The sequence below is a fragment of the Solanum dulcamara genome, chromosome 5, assembly GCF_947179165.1.
Source record: "Solanum dulcamara chromosome 5, daSolDulc1.2, whole genome shotgun sequence".
Taxonomy (NCBI): Eukaryota; Viridiplantae; Streptophyta; class Magnoliopsida; order Solanales; family Solanaceae; genus Solanum; species Solanum dulcamara.
Window position 1 is genome coordinate 74,030,467 of NC_077241.1, and position 26,407 is coordinate 74,056,873.

At 35.5% G+C, this 26,407-nt stretch overlaps 2 protein-coding genes and 1 non-coding gene across 7 annotated transcripts; all 3 read right to left on the reverse strand.

Annotated features, from left to right (window-relative positions):
- Positions 1 to 132: 132 nt before the first annotated feature.
- Positions 133 to 9,385, reverse strand: LOC129889771 (NAD-capped RNA hydrolase DXO1). 2 transcript variants are annotated; one of them, XM_055965214.1, is made up of 13 exons: positions 8,777 to 9,384; positions 6,613 to 6,848; positions 5,901 to 5,966; positions 5,731 to 5,809; positions 5,526 to 5,605; positions 5,407 to 5,430; positions 5,010 to 5,134; positions 4,087 to 4,303; positions 3,953 to 4,006; positions 1,882 to 1,928; positions 1,210 to 1,294; positions 637 to 700; positions 133 to 508 (listed from the first exon to the last, which is right to left on the reverse strand). In XM_055965214.1, exons 1-13 carry the CDS (start codon positions 9,249 to 9,251, stop codon positions 405 to 407), a joined length of 1,656 nt encoding a protein of 551 aa, XP_055821189.1. In that variant the 5' UTR covers positions 9,252 to 9,384; the 3' UTR covers positions 133 to 404. The 2 variants fall into 2 exon arrangements, with proteins under 2 accessions (XP_055821189.1, XP_055821190.1); XM_055965215.1 differs by lacking the exons at positions 133 to 508; positions 637 to 700 and adding an exon at positions 721 to 1,139 and having other exon boundaries at positions 8,777 to 9,385.
- A 9,005-nt stretch (positions 9,386 to 18,390) lies between these two features.
- On the reverse strand, positions 18,391 to 18,496 carry LOC129890889 (U6 spliceosomal RNA). Its single transcript, XR_008767077.1, has one exon. It is a non-coding gene; the product is annotated as a U6 spliceosomal RNA (small nuclear RNA).
- A 44-nt stretch (positions 18,497 to 18,540) lies between these two features.
- LOC129889772 (calcineurin B-like protein 1) lies at positions 18,541 to 25,951 on the reverse strand. Of its 4 annotated transcripts, none has more exons than XM_055965216.1 (9): positions 25,874 to 25,951; positions 24,461 to 24,602; positions 23,523 to 23,605; positions 22,205 to 22,264; positions 21,823 to 21,931; positions 21,660 to 21,712; positions 19,175 to 19,255; positions 18,867 to 18,979; positions 18,541 to 18,784 (listed from the first exon to the last, which is right to left on the reverse strand). In XM_055965216.1, exons 2-9 carry the CDS (start codon positions 24,537 to 24,539, stop codon positions 18,721 to 18,723), a joined length of 642 nt encoding a protein of 213 aa, XP_055821191.1. In that variant the 5' UTR covers positions 24,540 to 24,602; positions 25,874 to 25,951; the 3' UTR covers positions 18,541 to 18,720. The 4 variants fall into 4 exon arrangements, with proteins under 4 accessions (XP_055821191.1, XP_055821192.1, XP_055821194.1 ...); XM_055965217.1 differs by having other exon boundaries at positions 25,719 to 25,941; XM_055965219.1 differs by having other exon boundaries at positions 24,461 to 24,597; positions 25,874 to 25,890.
- Positions 25,952 to 26,407: the final 456 nt, after the last annotated feature.

Below are 26,407 nucleotides of genomic sequence, written 5' to 3' on the forward strand. Positions count from 1 at the left end.
GTAATTTTAGACCAAACTATTAATTAAACACATTTTTATTCAATGCCACATGGTTTAAAGACATCTTTGATCCTTTTCCGTTGGAAAAAAAATCTATACTTTCAGTATATATTGAATGTAACTACTGCAAGAGGCAACCAGAAAGGATGATGACTTCCTTCAGGAATACACAGTTCAAAGAACAAAATTGAGAATTCCAATTTTTGTAAACATTTCAGTTATAACTTTTACACTGCCCCTTACAACTTAACTTCCATAAGACTCGATGTAAACAACATAACGGGGGTGTAGTTTCTTGCAGCATCAAAAAAAATTTACTCTTCATCGAACAGCGTTATGCTATGGTGTTACCCACCTGAAAACTCTTTATGAAGAATTTGATCATCCAAAATAGGTATTATAATTTATAACTGTTGAACATGGTCTGTTATTGCATCAGGGCAGGATTGAGCTTGAAGAAGCTCCAGACGTGCAGAATGTGGCGTAAACTGCAATACGTAGTCTTCATCTGAAATCACAATATCGTTCATACTAAGCATCAGAGATCTGAAAGCGTGTCAAATTTCTATTTCTTTCCTCCTAACATGAGAAGGAGAAAATGACGAGACACAAAAAAAGTTTCACTAGTGTCCTTACTTTCTTTCACTGTCCCGTAGAGCCAGCACAAGACTTCATCTGCAAATGCTAAGCACACTCCACCCTACCACACCAACATCCAGGAGACATGAGAACTGGAGCTTAATTACCAACTTTTCTACGAGGCAGATAAATTAAGAAAAGACGAATTCCCACAAATGCCTATCATGTGCAAGCCTCATACGTGAGAAGAAACACTTTTCCACTCAATGATAAGAAACTGCTTGATTTCCATTACGAAGCAGATAGTGCTCTGTAGAGGTAAGGGGATGACCCCCTACACTCCCCGATAGAAGTATTTGCTATTAACATCTCTTTTTTTTTCCTCAATCAATAGTATGCAATATCAACAATTAGGCTCCTGTCAACTAACTGAAGCTTTAATGTTATGCACAAAACCATTCTTAACTTTCACTATTGGGTTATACCATCTTCTCACATTGATTATGTAAGAGCTCTCAAAGAAGTTTATAAAGATCTAGGCTGCTCCACGAAGCACCCTCCTATGAGAGACCAAATAAATCAGACAGAAGTATAGGCATTTATGCATCTCAAAACAAAGAGATCAATTACCTGCCAGTAATTTTTCATTTTTACTCGGTGTGTAATATCTTTAGTTCTCAATCTTTCTGTTCGGACAAGACGACCAGTATCATCCCTACAGTATAACACAATTACAGATTCATACAGTTAACCTTGCTGCACTTTTCAAAAAATAATTGTACAAATGTAACTTGGGTTGTAACCAGTCAGTACTGTAAGAACACACTAGCAATAAAAGATCATGAAGAAGATTACTGAACATCTCTTTTATTTGATAAGTAAAAAATGTCATTGCTAAATACAAAGATGGAGCCAAAGTTAAGTAGAAGATGTCTATATGACTCAAACTAGTCATCCCCTGGCATATATCAAATTTTCCACAGTTCTCTTTTTATACAAAAAATACAAAGAAAGATCTTTTAATGTTTTCAACAATCCCATTTTTTTTGTTGACAAAAGCAACATTCTCATTATTGTTGAACACCTACCCAGTGTAATGTCCTTAAACTGTGTGAAATTGAATAACAACAACAACAACAACCGCCTATTAGTGTAATCCCACAAGTGAGGTCTGGGGAGGATAGGATGTACGTAGACCTTGCCCCTAAGTTGCATAACAGATTAAAGAAAAAGATCTGTCCCTCAAGCCTTTAAAAAGGAAAAGAAAAAGCAATGATGGAAGATTACAGCATAAAAATTTACCTAAAACCAACAACAATATAAGGTACACCAGCAAGAAATGACTGGATCTGCAACAAAGAGAATATACATAAGCAAAGTAAATAGACAGCTAAAAGCTTCAAACAAACGACAATCTACAAACAGTTGATAACCAAAGTAGAAAGGGAAAATAAAAACTTAAGAAATACTAGGTTCAGTTAGCATGGTGCAGGGCTCGAACCTGTGACCTAAGTCACAAGTCCCTCAACTTTTGCCACTTGTACTAAGCCCTGAGGGTTGAAATACTTGGAATATATGAGGTGCAAAAAAAATATAAGCCATTATACGAAATCCTCCTTTCCCTAGGTAAGGACATTAGCCATTAGGAAAATAAATAATTTATAATCTTCCCAAATTTCAACTACAGAAACAATGCACGACAAGTAGTTAGCATGTCAATAACGTCCAAGTTGCAATTGCCCAATAAATCTAGCAGAAAGCTTGGTCCAAAGCTGTTTTTTTTTTGTTTTTTTAAATTGAGTTCCCAGTCAAATGTGTCATTTATTAGCATGGATCTGCAAAAACCCACGGGGAATGAGCACACCTTCAACTAGTCACCAGTGCCCAGATTTTTTGTCTCTGCCAGCTACAGATCATACCCCCAACATGTACAAAACATCAACTAACAATCATGCTGCAGATGCTGAAGCATTATCGTTGAGATGCCGAACATTCAATGAGTTTCAGCTTCACAAAAATGAAAGTGGCCACATATGGTGTTTTTTTCCATGAAGGGTCTCATATTGTCTTTTGCTAAATGAAGTGCAACTTTAAAATTATTACATTGATTCCAATCCTCACCATATCTAACCCTGTTCTGTAAATTTACTAGATTCAGGATTAGTGATTGTATGAATCAGGTTAAATCAATAATCAAGTTCGCATTGATCAAAGATAAAAACAATTAATTAAGTTTCAGACTGTTCTGGACTCAAGAGAAAAATTAGTACTCTCTCAGTCCCATTTTAACTATCGTTTTGGCTAAAAAGATCATCCCAGTATTCAAGACTAAAGTAGAAAATTGTTTCCAACTCTACCTCCCTCTGTCCCAATTTATGTGACACCATTGGCTAGACATGAAGTTCAAGAAAGAAAGACTTTGTGGTCTAAATCAAACCTTAGACGCTTGTGTGTATAAATCATTCCATTAGGGTAAAAGAAAAATTTTAAAGTTAACTTGTACCTACTTATAGGAAGGTGATACCTTTTGGGACAGACTAAAAGGGAAAGTGTGCCACATAAATTGGGACAGAAGGAGTAGTTCTTTTTTAATACTGCTCAATACTCAAGGAATCTAATAAATAGGGGTAACTTAGTAAATTATACCTTGTATTTGTTATTTTTCTTGATGGGCATGAAAAGAACAAAGTCGATAGTTAAAATGGGAAGGAGTATTTCTTATGCAAATAGGTATGTATAACCCACAAAGTCATATTCATAAAATCCACAATGAAACAGGATAAACTGGGAATCCACTACATGATAGCAGAAAGCAAAGCTTCACTAAATTTCCTTGTCTAGACAGAACTTCTCTAAATTCATACATATAAACTTGAATTTGGAGATTCCAACAACTCTAAGGAGGCCTTCATTTATCATATTTATCAATAGTTTCAGTTTCTAGCACAAACCTATGTTTCTTTTTCTTCTTTTTTCACTTAAAAAAAGAACTCATAGTGCTGACAGTGCTTTTTCACAGGGACAAAAACCTTGACTCCGCAGCTCATCCAAAAAGAACAAGCCTACTCAAGAAAAGAATTTGTATAATAATCTCTATAATACTTTCAATCCTATACACACTTCCCCCTCTTTTTTCCCTTTTCAATATTTATTTGTCTCCTATCTCTCTCTTTTTTGAGTGTGATATTTGTCTCCTATCTCATACATCTCTTAAGCATAATTTAGTTTTCACTTGGAATAGCTTGCAACATAGAAAAACTAATCCTTGTGTTAATGTGCTATTGATTTGGCATTTAAAGCACACATAAATATGCATAAGATGCATGAAAGAATCTGCTAAAGAGCATGAAAGATGTGTTTCCATCGTCAATACCCAAAACTTGAGCAATTTCTCCCTCTCGTATTTTTCCTCAGTATGATATTCCAGCTGTAAATAACAGAAATAAGGTGTAAAAGTCAAAAATCAGAAAAGAATGAAGAGGGAAGAGATCCAGCAGGAAGGCATACCTCGCGACTAGTCTTCAATTCTACATAAAACCTCCTCCCATCATCAGTTGAATCACAGCAGTCCATTTCAGCCCCCATTAAAACACGATGGGCTCCTAATTTTGTCTTAACTACAGCACAATATTCAACATTGGCATCAACGTGATGTATCCCTTCTCCATCGGATCGCCTAGGATCTTCTGTTGCAAGGCTCTCGAAACAATATCCCCAGTAACACCTAGATTAAAGGGGCATAAAATTTAGACTAATCAACTTTGTTAATACTGCAAAAATTAGTACTTCTAATACATATTGACAGATACTTTTTAAACAAACTTTCTTATAAAAAAGAATTTTTCTAAAAAAGCAGATTATGTTTTCATGTTGTCGAAGTTTAAGTTGTGTGGCTATTTTGATCATAAATAGTTTGTGACCAACTAGAATTATTTGATATCTTTTCCTTTCCCCCCTTTATACTAATTTCTTTTAATTAAATAAAAAGAGAACAATTTATTCTAATAGAATCTTTGTCGTAAACAGTATAAAATGGTTTATAAGTTACCCATAGTGCTGAAATACACTGAAGAACTTTGTAATTAGCAATCTATGTCGCCCAAATATTAATAACAACAGAGGCAAGTGATAGAGTGTACAGTTTATGCACATGGGATCCCAACTCCATAGTTAAGCCACCAAAACGGAAAACAAAATGGGAAGGTGGAGAAAAGGAGAGAAATTGCATCCCATCTCCATCATTAATCAGGAATATAGAAATCAGTAGCTCTTTACTATAGAGAGCCTTAAAGTTCTTTTGGCTGGAGAGTTATTATAGAATCTAAACTCAGCCAAATAAAAGTTATAAACCTTCTGAGACGGTTCACATAATCCACAAAAAGTATGCACAATTTTTCTTAAAAGCAAGAATTCAGGAAACATTCAAGAACCTTCTCCGGTCCAGCACACTCTGTGGCCGTTCTGGCAGTTTATGTACGTCAAGATACACAACCCCCTTTCTTTTGTGCACTCCCATTTCCCAAGGTTCATTCCTGAGATAAGCAGTAGCCATTATCTGCAGACAAGAAGTACACTCAAGATGAGTGTTAACAGATTAAAGTATCATGTCAACTGACAATTATATCTGGATCTTGCCATCAAGGACACCAGATGACGAGGTATATAAATGAACATTGATTTGTGCCAGTTAAAAAAAACAGCTATTGCTGAAAAAATGAACTATTAATATATTTCAGCTTAATGATCTTCTCCATAATCAATATTTGATACTCCGAAATTGGTCATGCTGCATTATGGAAGTATCAGTCAAAGGAGATTCAAAGTTACCTTATTGAGGTTGTTGCGATAAGTCTGACACAAGGAAAAGGAAAAAGCAAACCACCGTTAAATCAATTGCCAAACACATGGAGTTCTGATAACGAATTAAAAAAACAAAAATTTCTTACCACGAAATGCATTCTATCAAGTGGTATATTTTTATTCCTGATACTGGCCAATAAGTCGCCAAAACCTTGAGAACCCAAATCTTCCAAAGAGACATATCTGTCAGATTATACACACAGGTGCAGATAGAAAACAGAAGAACTCTGAGCCTAACCATCAAGCATCTAAAAGTTTCATATTCTCATACTTCATCCCTCTAGCATATACCTTTCTTCTCAGTAAAAGTATCAAAACCTTGATTCAGGTCTGCCCCAACATCTTCAGTAATAAGACGCTTGAATAGCCTCTGATAATACAAAGGGAATGTGCTATTATGATTGGTCATTCTGGGGTTTGTAATATTGAGATGTCATTAAAGAAAAAGACATAATGCTTACCAAGCTGCGGTCATCAAAGTAGACATCTCCACCTTCAACTCGACTGAAGCACGCGAGTTCACATGGCTATTTATCCCATAAATTAGTTACAACAAATTAGAAGAAAAACCAGTCTTACATAGAGTGGGTGTTATTAAAATGTCGAGGGACCAAGAAGGTCTGAATTTTTAAAGGATATGTAAAAGGGAGGGGGATCATACAGCACCACAATCCATTCTTCTACAATCAGGAGCAGTCCACTCCAGTTCATACATGTCATGACGAAGAAGCAAAGTTTTTGCGGGAGAATGTAGTGTTTTATAGGCTATAGCAAGGGACGAGTTGAGCCCCTTCAGAGGAGAATTATTAAAATTATATTTAAAAAAAGGGGAGAAAAGGATATAGTACATAGAGAATGAATGACCTCTAGTACTAGAGAAGCTTAATTTGTTTAAATGAGAAACTACTTAGTATCAGAATGGAGTCCAAATGGAGCAGGACTGGATATGGAAGACTCACATAGCCGACCCAACTAATTTGAGATTCGGGTGAAATTGTTGTTGTTTAAACAGAACAGATAAACCCACTTGACACGATAGTTAAACCCCAGTACACCAACAAAAGCGTATTTAAAGTTAAAGTTGTGCATTCGATCAGCCCAGGTAGCAGAAGTCCAAGTGCTTAGCTAGGGTAGTTTGGCAACATAAAGGAGAAAACCAGGGAAAGAATCTACCTCTTGAAAAGCTATACATTTTCTTGCCAATGTTTCTTCGCTCTTTGCAAACTTCAATTCAGACACAAAGCGTTCATCACGATGGCCATTGAAAAACTTGGAACCATAACCATAGTTCTGCCTTGGAGGATAAGGTCCTGGTCGCGGAAGGATGCCAGCTCCTCTATCATTTTGCCAGCGACCCCGGCCAAATCCTCCCCTTGTTTGGTGGTTAGTGTTACGTATAGGGGGTAAAACTGCAAAAGAAAATGAGAAAGAAGAGCTTCAACAACAAGAAACCGGATTAATGAAATATTAAACTAAATGGTGGAAATTGAAACTAATGCTAATGTTGATTATGTATGAACAATTTCTTTTCTTTAGAAAAAAGTTCCTAGGAATATGGAACCATAGGCTTTCCGTTGTAGCTTCTCAAAGAGCTAAATCACTGTTTCTAATAACACAATTAAGATCGGCATCCTTCTTTCACAGTTCCAAACCAATCACTAATTATTCAATTGTTTTTAACTTATACAACAGAGTGCCAATATAGGCACATCTCCATGAATATTAACTAAAGTGGATTATATATGGACATTAAGCAGATTTTCACAAAGCAGCAAAGTCAAGGCCTTCTAGACGCTAGTTAAATTCCTGTATACTTCTACTTTAGATCTCTCATAAAACAGCAAGCATGACTCGTGTTGGCAATTTGAGTAATTTATGGTTTTGAACAGCAAAGACACTTTCTGCTTAGAATCATGAATATCTAGAACTCATTGATAGCTTTTCACTATGCCAATTCTCTTAAACAGCAGATTGAGTTCTCTGTGAGACTCCAAACTGAAGAATTTAAAGACAATGAACTGCACATCACCAAATCCAAAAAAACTCACTAGATGATACCTATCACTATAGCAATAGCAATAGCATTAGCAAGCTACTTCAGTACCACATATCAATCAGAAGCACGACAACAAACGATGCTTGGCAGCAACAATGGACTACCATTCCGTCGGAATGTATTCTGTTTTGCAATTAGAATTATGCAATAAAAACAATCAGTTTCATCAACAAAAACTAAATTATTCCAAATGCAAATGAATCAGCTTAGGGCTCGTCTCTTCTACAGAAGATATGCATGGATTGAAAAACATGGGCTGACAAAACCCCGTGTTCACTTTTCTGCTCCTCAATTAAAAACTGGAGGCTTAAAGATTCTAAAAAAGAATTCCTTGCCCCAGTCTGTTTCTTTGTGAAAAAAGGTTCAAAAAACAAGGAGAAGAATTCAGGTGTTTTTCAGCATCCACAACCAACCCAGACAGAAATGCAAAATTAAAACGAAACAAATACACTCCAAACCACACTAGAAACAATAACGGAAATATGGGGGAAAATTAAAAATCAATCAAACAGAGCCAAAAACTGCAAAGTTCCAAAATTTAACCCTCAAAAACATTTTAAAATTACACTCATCTCTCAGACCAACCAAAACCCAATCCAAAATATCCCAAAACAAACTCAAAACCTACCCTCTGCCCCAAAGGTAGATGTAAGGTCAGCGTACACTCTACACTGCCCAAACCACACTTGTGCGATTACACTGGATATGTTGTTGTTGTTGAGCTCAAAACCTAGAATAAAAGTGTTCAAATAAGACCAATTGAATCAAAAACCCGAAAAGTCCCAAACTTCAACCCTTCAAAACACTTCAAAAGATAAACTCATCTAAAATATACACCCCATCAATCAGAGCAAACAAAAAGAAAGTTTAAATGCCCAAAAATCAGCTGGAATCCTAGAAGCAAAGTGTTCAAATCAATCAAACAGTCAAAACCTGCAAAGTTCCAAAATTTAACCCTCAAAAACATTTCAAAATTACACTCATCTCTAAGTCCAACTAAAAACCCAATCCAAAATATCCCAAACAAGCTCAAAACCTACCCCAGAAAGTAGGTAAGTGCCGCTTACACTCTACCCTCTCCGAACCATCACTTATGAAATTACACGGGATACACGGGATATGTTGTAACTGTTGCGATCAAAACCTAGAAATGAAGTGTTCAAATAACTGAAAAGTTCCAAACTTTGACCCTTAAAAACACTTCAAAAGAAAAACTCATCTATCAAACCAATTTAACATTGCAGCAAAATGTTCATAAAAAGGACAAAATTAACAAATTACCAGGAACTGGGAAACGGCTCTTGGAAAGAGTTTTAACATAATCTTCATTATCAGACCCAAAAAGGTCCTTATAATCATCATCATCCTCTTCATTCTGATAATACCCACTACTATTAATATTATTATAATCATTATTACTATGAGAAATCACTTCGCCCGTATCATCCTCATCTGCTTCTCTTTCACTTCCACTTCCACTACCACCACTACTACTTCTACTCCTATTAGACGATGAAGAACGCGAAGAAGAACCCGATGAAGATGATGACGATGCGGCGGCGCCGGCAGCGCCTGAAGAAGTAGATGATGATGATTGTGATGCTGATGATGGTGATGATTGATTACTCTCTTGCCGTTGCCTTTGTTCTTCTTCTTCGTGGTGGTTTGAATAGTTCTCTTCTTCTTGTTGTTCGTCTTCATCTTCTTCTTCTTCTCCAAATAAACGTTTCAACCGGTTTGCCTTCTGCGCCTCCATTGTAGAGGCGGTTGATTGGTGGTATAACGGTGGAGTTGGTGGGTGGGTGGTTGTTTTCCGATTTCGATCCTCGCTAGTGTTAGCGTAACAAAATTGAGAAGTTTCCGGGAATTTTTGGAATTTATGGAATGTACAGGGGTGTAGTGCAAATATTGAAAACTATGATCCATGGGCTTTGAAAAACCTGAAGGTGTCTCTCAAGTCCAATTGTTTTTCTAAGGCCCAATTAGCCAATTATATGATGGGCCATTTTGGGCACTAAGACAATTCTGATTTTGCTTGTGTATTTTGATTATTTTATTTTTACTTCTTACTTTATGTACTGAGTAACTTTGTCCACGAACCTTAGAAGTCAAACGATAAATAGAGATGTATTCTTTTTTATAAGCACTTGGAGTTCTGAATTTCGCAGAGTTTTTTCAAGAAAATAAATAAACAAGAAAGAATAGGAGAGAAATGAAATTAGTAAAGTATTATAGTAGCTACTGCCTACTAGATAGTGCATATTATTAGTACAAGCTTAAAATAACAACAACAAAATTACAAGTGACTATAACGATGAATCTACATGGCAAATCTGCTAGCTCAAATATCTATTTATGTATACATACATTGTTGAGAAGCTATATGAGTATACCACGATACGAAATCTACAGAAAGAGGTTTAGATCATCAGATTATTTTTTACATGTTGTATAGTAGGTAACATACCTTATTTTACAGAAGCAAACACATATATGAAAAGTAAGGCTGCTTGCCTAATACAATTACACTGGAGACGGAAGTAGGGGAGTTGTTCGAATTTCGGGGTTTTGATCTTGTTCGTTCACACTATTGTTGTTGTCAAACTCTCCATTGATGAAAATGCTAAATCCTGGAATTGTAGAGAAGATATGCATAGTCCATTCGTGAAAGCTAGTGCATGTATTGAAAATCCAAGAAGAGCATGAAGAAAGTGTAATAATAATGAAGAAAATGTACCAAAATAACATTTGTGGGAGTAGAAGTAAGGCTAGGCACAATATATAAAAGGATTTGTTGAAATATCCTGAATTTATGCGTATTGTCATAATTGGATGGTGAATTGTTATACGAATGACGGAGAAAATGAATGAAAATAATAAAAGGAAGAAGAGCTTGATCATAAATTCCATGAAAGTTGGGTATCTGGGATTGTCAAATATATGGAAAGGATCCCAATTATCAGAAATGAATATGGATTTGAGGATATTAATTATAAACAAGATCGAGTACCTTAGATCAAACTCCATTAATTCTTTTTAAGCTTTTCAGTTTCTTCTTAAAGATATCAATTTATTAGTATATATATAGTCGTCTTTTAAAGATGGATGTTATATAATGTTAAAGCCCAATCCCTCTAGATTCTAAATATGCCACCAAAGTAGTGAATTAAGCTTTGACTTTTGGGGATAATGTGGATAACTAAAAAGAAATTGTAAAATATTCAAAACACGAGACCAATTCTTTATCTCTTGCACGCAGGTATGAAAGAATGATTAAGCTTTCAAAAGGAAAATTTATTAGTATTAAGCTTCATTTCAAAAAGACATTGAATCATATATGTTGAAAGGTCCTCTATAAAAGAATATTCTCCCACTTACTTTAGTTTCCCTGATCTTAGAATCAGTAATTACCATTTCAGTACTTATTAATAAATCACCAGCTAAAAGTTTGTTGTGTATTGTAGTATCTCTTCATCTTCTTTACATTGAAGAAAAAGGCTATTTATAGCCATATATAAGTGGAGGAAAAATATTAGTTGCCCACTAAAAGAAAATAGAGGACTAAGTGAACAACTAAGTAACTCTTTCACTTTTCTTTTATTTGACTAAACATAAAAAGAGTTTTGTCTTCTTTCTCTTTCTCTTTCTCTTTCTCTTCAAACCCTAACTCCTCCTTCAAATTTTTCTCCAAGAAAAAATTTTCACTGCCCACTACTCAGCACCTCAATCCGTCCCCGTCGCCCTTCACCCCTCAAGCAATCCGGCAGCGGCTCAGCCTCACACCGCTTAGTGTTGATTTCCATCCACAACCTTCTATGGATTTACGGGCATACTTCTCATGTATTTTCAGTTTTATAATTTTATTACTTAGAAAATAAGTAAAAGTAAAACTTTCAATGATTTTACAAATAAACAACAACAACATACCCAGTAAAATCCACATAATAAATAACCAATAATATAAAAAAAATATCATAATTATTATTTGAGAAAGTTATTCATAATTAATAATATAGAAAAAAAATTATAATTACTATTTGAGCAAGGTAACAACTAACAACACAAAAAAATGATAATGGCCAAAATAATCTTTAAGATAAAATTATCATTCATCTTTACATTTACTAGTTCTTCTCACCTTCAATTAATATTTGCGCTAATTATTGTTTATATATTTTAATGGAAGAAAGATAAAAAGTCTAAGAATAATAACAAAAAATGAATAAAGTTGTCTCAAAAACATAATGTTATGAAAGATCTATCCTATCAATTTTAGACACGATTATCTAAACAATTATTTATAATAATGTCATTTGATCTGTACGAGTTTATTTATACATTTTAGAATAAATCACTACAACCTGAAAAAACATGATACCATAAAATATAAATATCATTACATTAATAATTTTAAAAAATATGATTTAAAGCAAAAATGGATTAAAAATTAACTTCCAGGGCGTACATTTTTACCCCAGACTTACATTTTTATGCTTGAGGCTTACGCCCTATGGATCTACGCCTTCAATTTGCGCCGCGGAGTGTTTTTGATACGCGTCCGCCCCGAAACTCGCCTTGAAAACGTTTTTTAAAACACTGCTTGGCACCCACAGACTCTAAATCCTGAATCCGCCTCTGTCTTGAGCCCTTGTAAAATGTAACAAAAGTTAATACTTGTGCCAGTGAAAGTTGTATATGTAGGTAGTGCCCCATAGAATTAGTCTAGGTACGTAAGCAACTTGAGTTGAGCAAACGAACGAACGAAGATGAAAAAAATAAAATAATAATGACGAAAATATACCAAAATAACACTTGTGGGAGTAGAAGTGAGGCTACACATAAGATATTATAGGACTTGGAGAAAGTTCCAAATTGTATTTCTATACTGATAGGAGGATTAGAATAATTAGTCATGTGGATTATTCTTATAGAGGTGAAAATAATATAAGTAAAAAGATCTTATTAATGATCACGATGAAACTAAATATTTGATGAGGATCATAATATAATATGTGGAAAGGATCCCAATCAGAAGAAGTGGATTTGAAGATGTTAATTAGTATCAATATAATGTACCTCAGGTCGTAGATTCTCATGATGATTAGTTGCCAGTCTAGTAAAGCACTACAACAACAAGTGAAATTCGAGCGGGGTAGAATGTAAATAGATTTTACATACCCCTATAAATATTTTTTTCTGTAGTGAGGCAGATTGTTTTTGATAGATCCTCAGCAAAGAATTTAAGCACTATCGAAGAAAATAATTAGCTGGCTAGAGGAAAATATATTCTGGGATTTGCATTTTACAAACGAATAGGTTTTGATTCCTCTGTGTATATATATAAACACACAATTGATATGTAACATCTTGACTAGAAGCAAAGGCCCAACCCAGCTTAATCCAATTATCCGACCAGAATGAATTCTCTTTGCCAATCTATCTTCTAAAAAGTCAGGCGGTCTTTAACTTCCATGAGATCTAAAATTTCATGGCCACTTAATTTGGATGGACTCCTTTACAATATTTATATAACATTCAAATATTCAGTCCAAATTGAATGGTATGTATATATCTTGAGATTAAAATCCCACCGTGAGGAACTAACGATCCTTCCTGTTGTTATAGGTGAACTAATGGTGAAATAATTTTAAGTAGGAAAATTTTCGGGTTGGGGAGTTGGAAATTTCAGGCTAGGCTAGGTTTGGAAGAATTCTGAGTAAGGTGAAGCCTAGGGCAATACGGAAAAAGATTGGGTAAAATGTCTAAGTTTGAGTTGATTTTTCCATTAGCTATGACGTTAAGGAGTCCGTAGGACATTTCAAAATTGAATTCGAGTGAGTTGAACTCTAGATTTCGAACTTGACGTGAAGGGGTTGATCCGAAACGTCAAGGTTTGATAGTGTGTTGCAAAATGGACACTTTTGGAAAGATTTTGAGGTTTTGTCCTGTGTCAGCCGCTATAGCGGGTGACACGCCGCTACAACGGTCGATGAAATTCCTGCTATAGCGGGTTGTTCCGCTATAGTGGCGCCGCTCTAGTAGAATTGGGCCACTATAGTGGAGTTAGTTGCAATTAATGAAGAAAATCCAAAATTGCTCATTATTCTGCAAGTACATTTTGTGGAAAAACAAGAGCAACCTAGAATAAATTTCAACAATTTTTCATCAGGAACCTTTGCAAAGGTATGTAATTTGTTCCTCAACTTGGTACGTACTTTGATTCCTAGGCCTTAGAGATGATAATTGTGGCCTAGGGGAGAGTTTAGATTTATCCTAAGGTGGGAAAAAAATTGAGCTAATGAGGATTTTGGGTTGTAAAACCTTGGATTAATTATAAAAATTAGTTGTTTTTTATTTTATTAATGTAATTCACTTGTGTAACCGTAAAATTAGTAATTCCGGGTGAATTATTAGTGAAAAAGCCTTGGATTGAGTGAAAAGATCATAAAATTGTCCTAGATTTAGGATTAAGATATAATCCGGGTTTATTTAGGATATTTGGGATTGATTTTGATATTTGCATTTTATTTTAGACCAAGATCAAGTCAAGGCATCACGAAAAGGGAAGGCTCAGTGTCACGTCCTTAATCTTTTACTAAGCGCACGTGTGGCACTTGACAACTTGACCACGTTCTTGTAACACTTGTTCACAATCTTACTATGCCAAGTCATCCTAAGACCTTAGGAATCGCTAAGAAAATGGAAGAGAGAATACAAGAGGATTGATAGGAAAGATTGCATTGTAGAGAAACTTTGATTTTTGCCTAATAAATTTAAAAATGGATGCCCTTCTATTTATACTACTTACAATGGGCTAAAATATAAACAATAATTATTACACAAGTCCTTACATATTTACATTTAGATCTCTTCTCTAGAACCCTCTACATGCCTAGAATATTCTAGGGACCTTCCATGCAAATTTATGATATTCTAGGTTCTACCATGAGAAATTCCAACATTTTTCTAGAGCCTTTCACCAAGGACTAGCCTTCTTTCTATGTAAACCTTCCACAAGAACAACTTTGTGCCATGTGTGACTTACATGGCACTTATGTGCCGTGATTATGTGGGAGGTCATCACATTCTCTCCTACCCCATGTTGCGACGACCACGATGCATTGCTGCTAAATAAACTCTCTAATCTTATCTTTGAATAGACACAAGTCCTCATATCATTCCCGTGTAGCTTTCTCCGATGATTTCCCCTTTCAATGAACATGGAACACGACAATGACTTTTTATTTTTGTCTCCCTCAAAACTTGTAGTGGTTTTCAAGCACATCGTCCCCTCCTTCTTAAGCCCCTTCACGAGCTGTATAGCCAATAGTTGTGCTTGATTTTGTTTGTGTGGTATAGTTACTATAGGCATCATGCAAGCCCCTTCTTGTTCCATGCCCCAGAAATAGTGGAGGTAGGGGTCGATCAAGGTATGACATTGTGTGAAGAACTCTTGCCGTAGAATAATATCAAAGATATCCATCTTTGTAATGGTAAAGTTTGTCGTACCTTTCCCATTTCCCAATTTCACACAACTAGTTCTGGAAACAACATGAGCATTTTGAGGATCGACATTCATGGTCTTGACGCGAGAGTTAGTTGGAGCGAGCTTCAACTCGAGTCTCTTTGTTTCAACCTCGGTCACAATATTTTGAGTTTCTCTAGTATCCATTAGTGCACGAGTAGGCTTGTTCCTGATGATAAGGTCCACATACTATTTTCTATTCTCGTTAACTTAGTTAGCTGACTTTGTGATGACTAGTCGAATCACATCTAATTGAGATGTGACCGAACTCTTTCCTTGCGCCTGCTCCTTCTGTTCACGCACTATAGAGCTAAGACTCTTTAAGTCGAGACAATCCTTGAAGCTATGTGGCCTTCTACATAAGTAACATCCCTTCCTCTCAATCTGTTCTTTATTTTTCATGTAGCTATGACGACCAATTGACTTCTTAATATCAAACTTGTAGGTATCTTGAGGCTTATGGTATTGTTGATGTACTTTCTTGCTTTTACTAAAGTCTCTGTCACCCTTAGCACTGTCATTCTTTGACTTTTTGCCTGTTTTTCTCATACTTATCATTCTTGAAATCCATCAAATACTTGGCTTCCACTATTGCTTGATCTATATTAGTGACTTGTCAGTGTTCCAATTCCTACTTAGCCCAATTCTATAACTCATCCATAAAGTAGAACAATAAGTCATCGCGGCTGAGGTTGGGGATATAAAGCTTAAGGATGGTGACATCTTGATATTGTCGTGTATGCTCTCTATATGCTTCAACTCCCGAAGTTTGTATCTTGCCTCGTACAAGACATTATTTGGAAAGAACCGTCGCTTAAACTCGACCTTGAACTCATTCCATGTGCTAATTGTGCACAAACCTTTCTCTCAGCATCAGTCGATTTTTGTTTCCACCATAGCATGGCAGTCTCTAATAAATACAACACTCTGGTGTTGATCTTGGCATCGTCTTCCCTTATATTTCCATATCAGAAATAGTTCTTCAGGTGCGAAAGAAAGTTCTCTACTTCATGTGCATCATGAACCCCTTTGAACACTAGTGGCTTGGGAGCCTCGATCTTAGCCTGCCTCATCATGACAACGTTTCTAGTTGTCTGAGTCACGCCATCACCAATTTGCCTTTTGAGTGCCTCTATTTTTACCTTCATAGTATCGATAGTGCTCAACGCCTCCATGAGTCTGAACTCTAAGGTATCGATGGTTTGCCTCATTTCTATCTCAGTCTACATATACCTATCCAAGTCATTTCGGATTCTCTCGATCTCCTCAAGAGTATGTCCCTGAAAAACACTTAGAGTGCCCTCTACTTTCCCCTAGTGTTGGCTAAATATCTCAACGACATCCATCCCCACATTAACCTTCGTGACCCACTCTCTACCGACCAGATGTCCTCGAGTAGAACTTCACATCATCCTCGCTCACCTCAGTGGTAAAAGGTTCTTGGGATGTAAGCCCTTTATTTGGTTCTACCTCAAGCGGCACCTCCTGATTCTTGTTGAAGGCATTCCTCTTTTTCTTACAGTCATTCTTGTCGGCAGCTTCCTAAATAACATTGGCTTGGGTATTAGCAGCGTTGATTTCTCCATCATTTTCCCTTCCCTTAGTTGTAATCTTGCTCTGATACCACATTGTCACGTCCTTAGTCTTTTACTAAGCACACATGCGACACTTGACAACTTACTCACGTTCTTGCACTACTTGCTCACGATCTTGCTATGTCAATACTGTCTAAGACTCTTGGAAATCGCTAAGAGAATGGAAAAGAGAACACAAGAGGATTGCTAGGAAAGATTATATTGTAGAGAACTTTGATTTTTGCTTGATGAATTTACATATGGATGTCCCTCTATTTATACTACTCACTAAGGGGATAAAATATAAATAATAATTATCACACAAGTCCTTACATATTTACATTTAGATCTTTTCTCTAAAACTCTTTACATGCCTAGACTATTCTAGGGACCTTCCATGCAAATATATGATATTCTAAGTTCTACTATGAAAAATTCTCACATTTCTCTAGAACCTTCCACTAAGGACTAGCCTTCTTCCTATGTAAGCCTTTCCATATGAATAACTTTGTGCCATGTGGCACTACGTGACGCTTATGTGGTATGATGACATAGCGGGTCATCACATCAGGTTCGATAAAGCATTCAGGCTTGGCTCTAGGTAGGTTATGATTGATTTATTTTTCAAGTTATGTAATGTGTGCATATTAATTGTTTCTATAGTATTACTTGTACAATGTGTACTTAGGGAATATATAAGGATGAATATGAAATGATATCTTAGTGTCAATCTCATGTAATGAACTTATCTTAATTGCTTGTGGCTTTTGCAAGTGTAGTTGTATTCAATGTGATTGTGATTGTAATTGTGTTATGTATATGATCATCAGTTGACTCGGATACCATGCTTGTTATAGAATATCTATGGTTGGCTCGGGTACCACGCTGGGTACATGTTCAATTATCGATTGACTCGGGTATCACGCTGGTATATGTTACTATATGATTGGCTCAAGTACCACGCCTGGTACATGGGTGATTGTTTACATGTTTGATTTTTCTCATGTGTGTTGATTTCATGAATGAACCGAGCTTGTTTGTGATCATGTTGGAATTGCTTCATGTAATTGTTAAGTCAAGATTGGTGATTGAGAATCTTGTTGCATTGATGACTTGGTTTATGCATGTATTGCACTGTATTTGCTATGTTCTAGTTATGTGTTTACATTCGTATTTGAAGCTGGCCGATCATCCTATCAGTACACTGTGATTTTGTGTATTGATACTACACTTGCTCTTTCTTTGTTGAGTACAACACATATTCAGGCGTCTAGTGCGAGACGTTAGTTGTGATCTACGTGATTTCTGAATCTAAGGGTGAGTTACTTCTTTCGAATTGTTGTGGATTTATCTTTTATTCTTAGTTCATTTGTTCGGACTTAGACTCCTTGCTCTTTTGTTTTGGGATTGCATCGCCGTATTTTAAACTATGTAGAGTTTTGGTACACAACTTTAAGGTTCTAAGAAGGGCTAATTCCACAAATATTTTGAATAATGATTTTTAATTATGAAATTTAGTTTGTGATTTCTTAAAAATGTTAACCCGACATTATATTGCATTAACGTACGTAATTATATCTCTCCTCTCTTACATGCATTGAATCTTGATTATGATGAATAAAACGATAAGTCATCCCAGAAGGCACAAGCACGTAATTCCATATGTATATTTATGCAAGCTTCAAGAATTTATCCTTTAATTTTTTTTCGTTCATGTGATAAAATATACTTCGACTAAAGTAACTTGAATGTGCAATTAGCTTCTAAATCCCTCTAACACATGCATTACTATTTCAACAAAACTTGGACATTTGTTTGATTGTTCGTGTCAACCTTGCACAAGAATTGTACGTAATCTTCTTTGTATCGTTCCAATTTATCAGATGTGACCAAATAGACGACCTTTAACAGCATATGCATTACAATTATCATGTAAAAACGCAGGCTTGGCAATGATAAAATCACTTTGCAGTAGGAGGCTGGCATCCTCTTTACGCTACGTGATATACTTAGCATTATCATCAGCTCAAATTTTCCTGTACTCTAAAATAAGATCAAAACTCGAACAACATTTCACACATCTAATTAGCTAAAGAAAAAGAAAAAATGAACTACATTTCTTAGTTTTATGTAGCAACTTCATCAACTTCAGAATGGAACACAAAACTAGGAAAAGTAGTTGTAATATCCCTGCGGAAAACATAAATCTCATCAGACGACAACATCATCAGCCAATGTATTCCTGATGTATTAGTCGAGAAACTGTGGATACCTTAGATAGGGAAGTGTCATTATCTTTAGTAGTGAAGGATTTTGGCTCACAAAAATCTGCCATTCGGATTTGTCAATCTTTCCATCCTGATTTGAGTCTGCCTCCACAAAAGTCTACATATAGAGGTAACAATCTATGGTTATTGAAAATTCCATGAGAATGATAAAAGCAAGAAAACAGTTCTGTGAATGAAAACTGCCCCATGAATTGGTCTCTTAACCTCGGAGCCTCTTCTTAGACAGAACGATAGAGGTTTCTATCGCTGTGTCTAGGACAGTAGAAGTTTAAAGAGTCATTTTGTAAATTACCTTATCTAGTATACTCTCTATGGTCTCATCAGCCAACTTCATCTCAGACTCGCATAAAAGTGCGATCAACATTTGTTTAACCTGCCAAAATTTTTGCAGGTAATTAAAAACCTGTACACATATCAAACTAGAAACAAAAATTTAATTATAGCATCGTGTGATCTTGGCATAACCCTTCATCAACCTTAGAAGTCAAATGTAAATAGACCAAAAACCTACTGCTCCGGAGTCCCTAGATAGCTGCAAAGAACTTCGAGAGAAGGGTGGGAAAGCTACTGATCGTATTTAGGCGAACAAGCCACTCAGTAAATACAAGTGTTAAATGAATGGAAATGCCTCAGTAAAGTCTTTAATAAAAAAAAATTACAAGGTAAGGCCAATAGTACAAAAGTTTTTCAATTCCTTTTTTGATAAGTACATCTCGTATGAGTGATATTACAACTTAATATAGGCAGAAAACAACTGAAAAATAGAACAGGAAGGAGAGAGTAAATATTGAATGGTATTCTATGCCTAGAAAGAAAAATTCAAGTTGCCCTCTGATACTTCTGTTTCAGTTAAGTCTCATATTAGTCAACGGTGTCAATTGTAGTTTCTTTATAAGGTCTTGGGCTAGTTTGTGGCTGCAGTTAGCCCTAAGGCCCGAATTAGAACAGGCAAAGGTCCTAAGATGTCTCACTTTCACCCATTATAAAAAAAAAAAAAAAGAATTTCCACGTGCTTTCCCTTTGAAAAGAATCAAGTATGTACATGAGAGGTTGTTTGAAGACATAATAACATAAATAGACGTAGACTTTCTAATACCTGGAGCTTTCAGATTAGGTGGTCACACATAGTTGAATATGTATCAGAGCCACAGCCATCCATGATGTTGGGTTAGTCATTATTTGACTTATGTTAGGTTATCCATGCTCTCCCATGTTCAACTATGTGCTAGCGTAGGAATATTAGACTCGCATATTAGTTGAGGACACAAGTTGCCGTATCTTTTATATAGTCTTGGGCAACCTCACTTGAGATAGGTCTTTGGATTGAGTAAGCCTCAAGGTCTATTTCTCTTAACCAATTCGTACTCATTTTCTGGTGGAAAAGGTCAAGTGAGTTGTATTGGGAAAAGACATAAATTATCCCCTAAAGTTGTACCAAAAAGTCAGTTACACACTTAAACTATCATGATGACCTATTACACACTTAAACTATCTAAAAGTGAATTTATTACCCCCCTAAAACTGACGTGGCAAAAAAATTAAAAAAAAACAAAAAAATAGAGCGTCAGACCAAAATTAAAGTAAAAAAAAATTAAAAAGACAAAATTACCCCACCCCCTCCGTCTTTTCTTCTTCACACCCACCTACCCTCTTCTTCTTCACACCCACCCATTATCCTCTTCTTCTTCATTCTTTATTTTTCAACACAATTCTTTATTTTTCATCACACCCACTCACCCTCTTCTTCTTCACACCCCACCCATTATCCTCTTCTTCACACCCCACCTTTGCTTTCCTCCATTTAATCAACATTTTGAATCTTGATTATTATTATTTTCAAAACTCATTAAGAAGAAGAAAAATTTTAGCTAAAAACTTATAAGTCAAACTTCTTTTTTATTCCACTTTAGATATGGAAGGAGGGTAAATTTGATTTTGGTGGAGAAGACGATTCAGGTTCGGGGTGGGGGAGGGGCAGATGGGTGGTGTTATGAGAGTTTTGATAATTAATTATGAGTTAATTAGTATAAAATATAGTTAATAAAAGAAAAGTTAATTAATAAAGAAAAGAAAAGAAAAAAATATAACTTCTGACGTGGCGCCGAGTGTAATACACCACATACTGTGAGAGTGGTGTTATACGTCTCGGGGGGTAATAATTTCACTTTTGAGTAATTTAGGTGTGTAATAGATCACCATGATAATTTAAGTGTGTAACTGACTTTTCGGTACAACTTCGGGGGAAAATTTATGCCTTTTTCCTTGTATTCAACCCCATGTGTGGTCATAAAATATCTTAAAGTGATTATCCATGATTAAAAATGCAAAAGGAAAAGAAGCATTTTCGCTTTAAAAAAAATTGAGGGGTAGGAGAAGGGGAAATGGGGGAGGGGATTACAAGGCGGGGAATCGAACCCTCACCAATAAGGTGAAAGTTCAGGTAACAAACCAACCAACTGAACTACTAAGATTCCCCAATTTTTGGCTTTTTAATTATCGACTGCGGAAAATTTGGGGAGCATTGATTATGCTCTCTAGACAGAGTAAGATGAAAGAGATCTTATTCGTGTCAGCGGACAGCACTACATTCAGTCTCACAAAGAAATAAGGCAACATGACAGATATAACTCCAACTCTTCAACAATTCAAACAACAATGAGATGCTTATAGATTAGTTGATTTTCCACATAGAAAAGTCTTCTTGCTACCTACTAGAAAAATCCCATCAAGAAAGATTGAATCGACGACCTAAGAGGAAGTATGTAAGGAAAGAATACCTCTTGCCTTTCAATGAACCCTGTGCCATCTAGATCATAAAGCTTAAATGAAACTGCATGGCAGAGATAATTTGAGTTTCAATAAGACTACTTTTATGCTAATAATGCAGTAAATTGAACAAGTCAAACCGGCAAATATATAGTAATCTTTTCTTTAACTTACAATTGACTTTCTCTTCTTGTGGGGCATTGGGGTGGAAGACATGAAGTCCCCTCACGAAATCACCAAAATCAATGAGCCCTTTTTGCTTCACATCAAAGAGATAAAAAATCTACGAGCAGAGAGTTCCAAAGGGAAATCAAAATCCCATAATTTAATAAAATTTAGTTGTTGTTCATGCAAAAATATACATTAGCTCAATATGCTGACAACTCTGCACGTCCTATAATCACCAGAACTTTGATACCACCACAGCTGTTGTTAGAAACGTAATATATGTCTACCTGAGCAACTGTTATTCATGATGCTCAAAGTCTCATAGAGATCTAATCAATCAGTATTATATCAAACAGAACTGAAACAAAGAATCAATGAAGCATCGTACCCGATTTGCAAAAAGGTTTTCTTTCTTTCTGTTCTTGAATAAAGCCAACTGAAATTCTTCCTGCACATCCACCGTGATTTTTCAATGTTTAAGAAAAAGTATATTCATATTTTGATAATTAATCATCAAAAGTAAATATACAACACATGTTCAGTAATACGACAGTTACATTGTTTCAAGGAGAATTGCACTAGATCACATAATGCTAAATTTGAGTAAGCCAAAAGATTTGCAAACAAAGCTATAATATGATGCTTCAGCCATGTCCCCAACCCTGAAGGCATAGCCTAGTGGTTGAGGCATGGGCATAAAAACTTGGGAGGTCCCAGGTTCAAATCCCACCTACTATACTATGTGTCAGCCCACCTGCTCCAACCTTTGGTGGGCAGAATTATGTTAGTAACATGTGCTTGTGCGCAAGACAGGATGTCCAATTAATTAGTCGAGGTATGCGAAAATATCCCAAACACCGCCAATGTAAATGCCGCTTCAGTCAACTATAACCATGCAGATTAAGCAAGTATTTTATAACTTCCAAGGATCCTTCTTTTTTTTTTAACTACAATGGAGTTCAAGCCAACTTTTGCATAACTCGACTAATCCATCGGATACCTGCTACCTCCCACCAAAATAGGTACAATTTCCTAGGACCTTAAGTGCATAATATGACAGACCACACAAAACTCAATATCTAGTTTTTTGATTAAAAAAGAAAAAGAAAAATTAAGCAATATACTACAACATGGTCACTATTTATACAATTAAATTGCCTCCAAAGAGAACTGTGAGAGATTATGTAATGCTGAATTTGTAGTAAGCGGAAAGACAGACCAACAAAGCCCGAGTATGATCCTTCAGCTGTCTACTGCCCTATTTAGCAAATACCTTTTCAAGTACCTCAAGTATGGAATGTGACAGAAACAATGAACTAAATATCTAGGGAGGTAATAACTTTCACCTCAAGAACAATAACAATAAGAGGCAACAGGACTACCATTAGGGCATTGCCAAGGAAACTTTCTCAATGTTTGCCTTCTCAAAAATACCCATAAATAACAAATGCATTTTAAATTTCTTTTCACCAAGCCAAAATATTCTCCACAACCTACCCCCTTCAAGTGATCAACTACAATAGTACAATTTAAAAAGATGGAAAAGAAAAAAGAGAACAGTGTAACAGTAAGCAGCTGATTATTAGAGACACAGACATCACATGCCTAGTTATGCAAGTAATAACTTGTGAAATTCATCTGGAAGGATGCACACAACCTCACACTAAAAACCAATAAGACTAGATTCACCATTCTAGCAGACTTACCTTGCTTATTAGCCCATCGTCAATTACCGAACTACTAATACTCTTGAACAGCTCAAACAATGCTTCAACTTCACTAACACTAACTGCAAAGTCAGAAAACAAGAGAAATGCGAACAATTAAAATAAAGGAATGAAGGACGATTGGATACTAGAAAGGAATCCCAATTTGGAGAGTGTGAGAAAATATAAGCATTAAAACCTTTTCTTTAAATAAGCGTAAGCACTAAAACTGTCTAATGTTTTAACTCTCAGACAGTAGGTAGTCAAAACCAACAAGGGAAAAAAATCTAAAGCATATGGTAAGGGCAAAACCAATAAACCCAAGAATAGAGCCTGCAACAACAGCAACAACAACATACCAGTGTGGTCCCACAAAGTGTGGTCTAGGGAGGGTAGAGCCCCCACTGGAAGATAAATTAAGCCTACTACCTTTTGGTTCTTCTCAGTACAACATTGAAAATCTTCCGCACAGATCACAAGAAGTACATGTTTCATTATGTTTTAGCATAAAATCTAATTCAAAATTTTCACCTTTCTAGGTGGGTTCTGTTACCCCCTTTTCATATAGTTCCTCCTCATCAACCTCACAAACTAATCACACCTTACACAGGAATAAACACCTCAAGCTATTTCCCCAGCTCTTTAAGAAAGGAGAAAGCTATAATAACCACCGCCCCCCCTCTCCAATACGAGGAGGAACTACAGATGCTCCAAAACATCACATGAACAATGTAAATGGTTTTAGCACCTTAAAAATAGAGAGGAAATTAAAGATCATTACTTGGACTTCTCTTCAGAAATGCTCTGCTTGTTCATTACAACACTTTATCCACGAGACAAGTTCAAAATGTGATGTTACCAGTTTCAAAAAAAAAACAGACAAGTTCAAAATGTATCACATAATATGTACACACTTAAAGCATCAATTAGTAACTTACACGCTGTTTGGGACGCAAGGGCTATAGGATCTTCGTGTCCACGAAACTGCTTTTTCACCTTAGAATTAAAGCAGCCCATTTACTGGACAATGGTAACTGTCGAAGAAGCACGACTAGACAAGTCGCCTAGAAACCAGCTTCACTACAATAGATCATCAAAACCATCTTAACCTTGCAAATTGCACTAACTAAATTCACAAACCAATTAGTACACTAACTCAGGTAAATCCAATATGAGTATATGACCTATCTCTCCACAACAAAAGATAGAAAAGGAATCAATAGAAATCAATTCCATAAATTTCTTACATTAGAAGTAACTGAACTGTGACAATTGTTGTATGCTATACAAGCTCATATTTTTCTCTCTTCCGCATACCTCATAAAGATCCGAGTTTTAGCAATAAATTGTTTTTTTAAGCAGCAAAATCAGTAACTACTGAAAATTCACCACCCACTCAAGAACATGGCAAACAAAATCCGAAAGGAGAGATAATGAAAGAAACAAGTGGAGATTAAGAATAATTACTAACAAATTAAATTCTGTTCCTAGTGACAAGAATCAAGCAGTGGATTTAAGCATTAAAAAGTTAAAATAACAGCAACATAGCCCGTATAATCTCACAAAAATACAAAACAATTACTCCCTCAGTTACAATCTGTTTGTCTTAATATTTCTTTCTAGTTCCTTTCAAATAGAATGTCTCGTTTTCGTTTTTTTTTAAGAACTCTTTAATTCTAACTTTACTGTAAAACAACAACAATTCTAACTTTCCACGTGACCTGTGTAAAACAACACTACTAAAGGACATTTCGATACATTTTAGGTATCTTTAGTCTAACCCCACGAGATTCAAAACTCTTTTTAGTTTCGTAAACTCCGTATTTAGCTCACAACCCCTACATGGGGTAGAGAGGCTGTTTACAAATTATCAATTTATCCCTAAACCCACCACCACTACCTACCCAAATCATTCCACCAAACCACTCCCAAGTGAACTTTCAAGAAAATCTTTACTTAAATTCTTAATACCAAAAGCAAAGATCAAAAATTTAACATGTGAAAGCTTCAATTTTGATCTCAAATCCAAAAAGGGGGCCATAAATTTCAAAACTTTCCATCGTTTCTCTAGCTCAATCACATCACTAACCTTAATCTTTCCCCCAGAAAAAGAATGTAACCCTCAGAAATCTATGTTACCCAAAAACAAATCATTAACAAAAAAAAAATCCAAAAAGATGAAAGTTGGAAACATACCAACAAAAGAGGCAAACTTTCAAAGAGGTTTTGAGTAATCCATGTTTAAATGTGTGTGCATATATATATATATATATATACATAAAAAAAATCCATATATACACACACATCTACACCGGTGATATGATCAACGGCTGTGATTGGTCACCACTCACCAGAGAGAAAAAGTTGTTCTTTGAACTTTGAAGTGAAACGGCGAAAGAGAAGAAGAGAAAGAGGGACAATGAAATAGACACTAACGGAGATACGTGATGAACACGCGCATCTTATAAGAGAGTGGGATTACAAATGATTTTCCACGTGTATAATTTGCCTGTGGCTTTAGTGTATATATGACAGAAAATATAATTAAAGTAAAATTGGAAATATATAAATTCTCTAGTAATTTGAATTCCTGCCTGACACGTGTGGTCCACTAAACGAAGAGTATTTTATGATATTGTTTTTTAAAAAAAAAAATCTATTTCAATAATCTTTTAATTTCAGCTTATTTAGATTTTATTTTTTCAAAAAAAAAAACTTTGATTTCATTCTTTCTTTGAAGGTTGAATGGTGGTCAAGGTTGAATTCTAAAGTCCCAACATAATAAGAATTTGAGTAAATAAAAATTATTAAATTCTTAATTAAAAAACAACATATCGACTCAGTGTAAGATGAGATTTAAGAAGAATTTAGAGTTCATTTGGATT